Source organism: Plectropomus leopardus, unplaced genomic scaffold (assembly GCF_008729295.1).
Source record: "Plectropomus leopardus isolate mb unplaced genomic scaffold, YSFRI_Pleo_2.0 unplaced_scaffold3612, whole genome shotgun sequence".
In the NCBI taxonomy this organism is placed as follows: Eukaryota; Metazoa; Chordata; class Actinopteri; order Perciformes; family Serranidae; genus Plectropomus; species Plectropomus leopardus.
Genome location: NW_024639488.1, coordinates 1 through 1,613, shown reverse-complemented (window position 1 = coordinate 1,613; position 1,613 = coordinate 1). Strand labels below are relative to the sequence as shown.

General features: G+C 39.3%; 1 protein-coding gene across 1 annotated transcript; it reads right to left on the bottom strand.

Annotated features, from left to right (window-relative positions):
* Positions 1-575: 575 nt before the first annotated feature.
* Positions 576-1,389, bottom strand: LOC121938853 (cyclin N-terminal domain-containing protein 1-like; the record flags this gene model as incomplete). Its single annotated transcript, XM_042482006.1, has 4 exons — positions 576-580; positions 813-975; positions 1,055-1,226; positions 1,314-1,389. Coding segments are annotated over 4 exons (416 nt in total), but the record flags the coding sequence as incomplete, so codon positions are not given.
* Between the last annotated feature and the right edge of the window lie 224 nt (positions 1,390-1,613).

Below are 1,613 nucleotides of genomic sequence, written 5' to 3'. Positions count from 1 at the left end.
AAAAAAAGTGAAAAGAAATGTATGAGGATTTTTGTATTTCTGATCATGGCATATTGAAACTAATAATCAGACTTACATGGCTATGCAAAGACAGCTTGCTTGCCAGTTGCAGGCAGGAGAAGACGATGAGGGGGAATTTGTCCTTGAGCTTGTCAAACACAGCATCCTCATAACTTCCTGGTTGATCCGCGGCTGCACCTTGAGGTGTGGGTGTGGTCAATAAATCTGTAAGGTGCTTGACCATGAACCTGGAGGGAGACAATTATTCAAGCAAAGGCTAAACAAACATCACACTGGGTGTGGTGGGGAAAAGCAAACGTACTGCTCCTTCTTACCTTTGAAGTAATTCAACGGCATGGTATCCAGCCAGCGGATCAAGTCTTAGTTCTTTGGTTATCAGGAAGATGTATTCTGAGTGTCACAAGAGAAGGACGCAGGGTGTTGGCAAAAGCACAAAGAATAAATAAATAAATAAAAGAATAGAGTTAATAGACTATCGGAGCATACAAAATACCTCTAAGTAAAGGAACTTGAACATGTAAGACATGCAATGCATGCAAAACTACTTTGCAGATTCAGGCTATTAATAGAAAATATAAATCAACTTATAAATAGTTAATTAAGAGGAAACACACATTCTGCAAAGAGCAGGTATTAATCCAGCTACAGGCTAGTTAAGAATCAAAAANCCGCTGCTTTTCATGTGGACACAGCGGTGGACACTGTTATGTATTTATTTATTTATTTATTGATACTTAAGTTGATTTTTGTCCACCATAAAAGTTGCTCTGTGTTGAAATATGATATCTTACCAAGAACCTCCAGAAGGATTTCCACATGCGTCAGTGGATTAGGAGTATTTAGTCTGAATTCAAGCCCTTTCAGGACCATCAGCTCTGATTCCAGGACAGTCTGCTTGGAAACACTGAGGCCAACTGAATGCAGAAAGCGTACAGCAGTGTTGTTGTTGATTATCTAAAAAAAAGTGAAAAGAAATGTATGAGGATTTTTGTATTTCTGATCATGGCATATTGAAACTAATAATCAGACTTACATGGCTATGCAAAGACAGCTTGCTTGCCAGTTGCAGGCAGGAGAAGACGATGAGGGGGAATTTGTCCTTGAGCTTGTCAAACACAGCATCCTCATAACTTCCTGGTTGATCCGCGGCTGCACCTTGAGGTGTGGGTGTGGTCAATAAATCTGTAAGGTGCTTGACCATGAACCTGGAGGGAGACAATTATTCAAGCAAAGGCTAAACAAACATCACACTGGGTGTGGTGGGGAAAAGCAAACGTACTGCTCCTTCTTACCTTTGAAGTAATTCAACGGCATGGTATCCAGCCAGCGGATCAAGTCTTAGTTCTTTGGTTATCAGGAAGATGTATTCTGAGTGTCACAAGAGAAGGACGCAGGGTGTTGGCAAAAGCACAAAGAATAAATAAATAAATAAAAGAATAGAGTTAATAGACTATCGGAGCATACAAAATACCTCTAAGTAAAGGAACTTGAACATGTAAGACATGCAATGCATGCAAAACTACTTTGCAGATTCAGGCTATTAATAGAAAATATAAATCAACTTATAAATAGTTAATTAAGAGGAAACACAC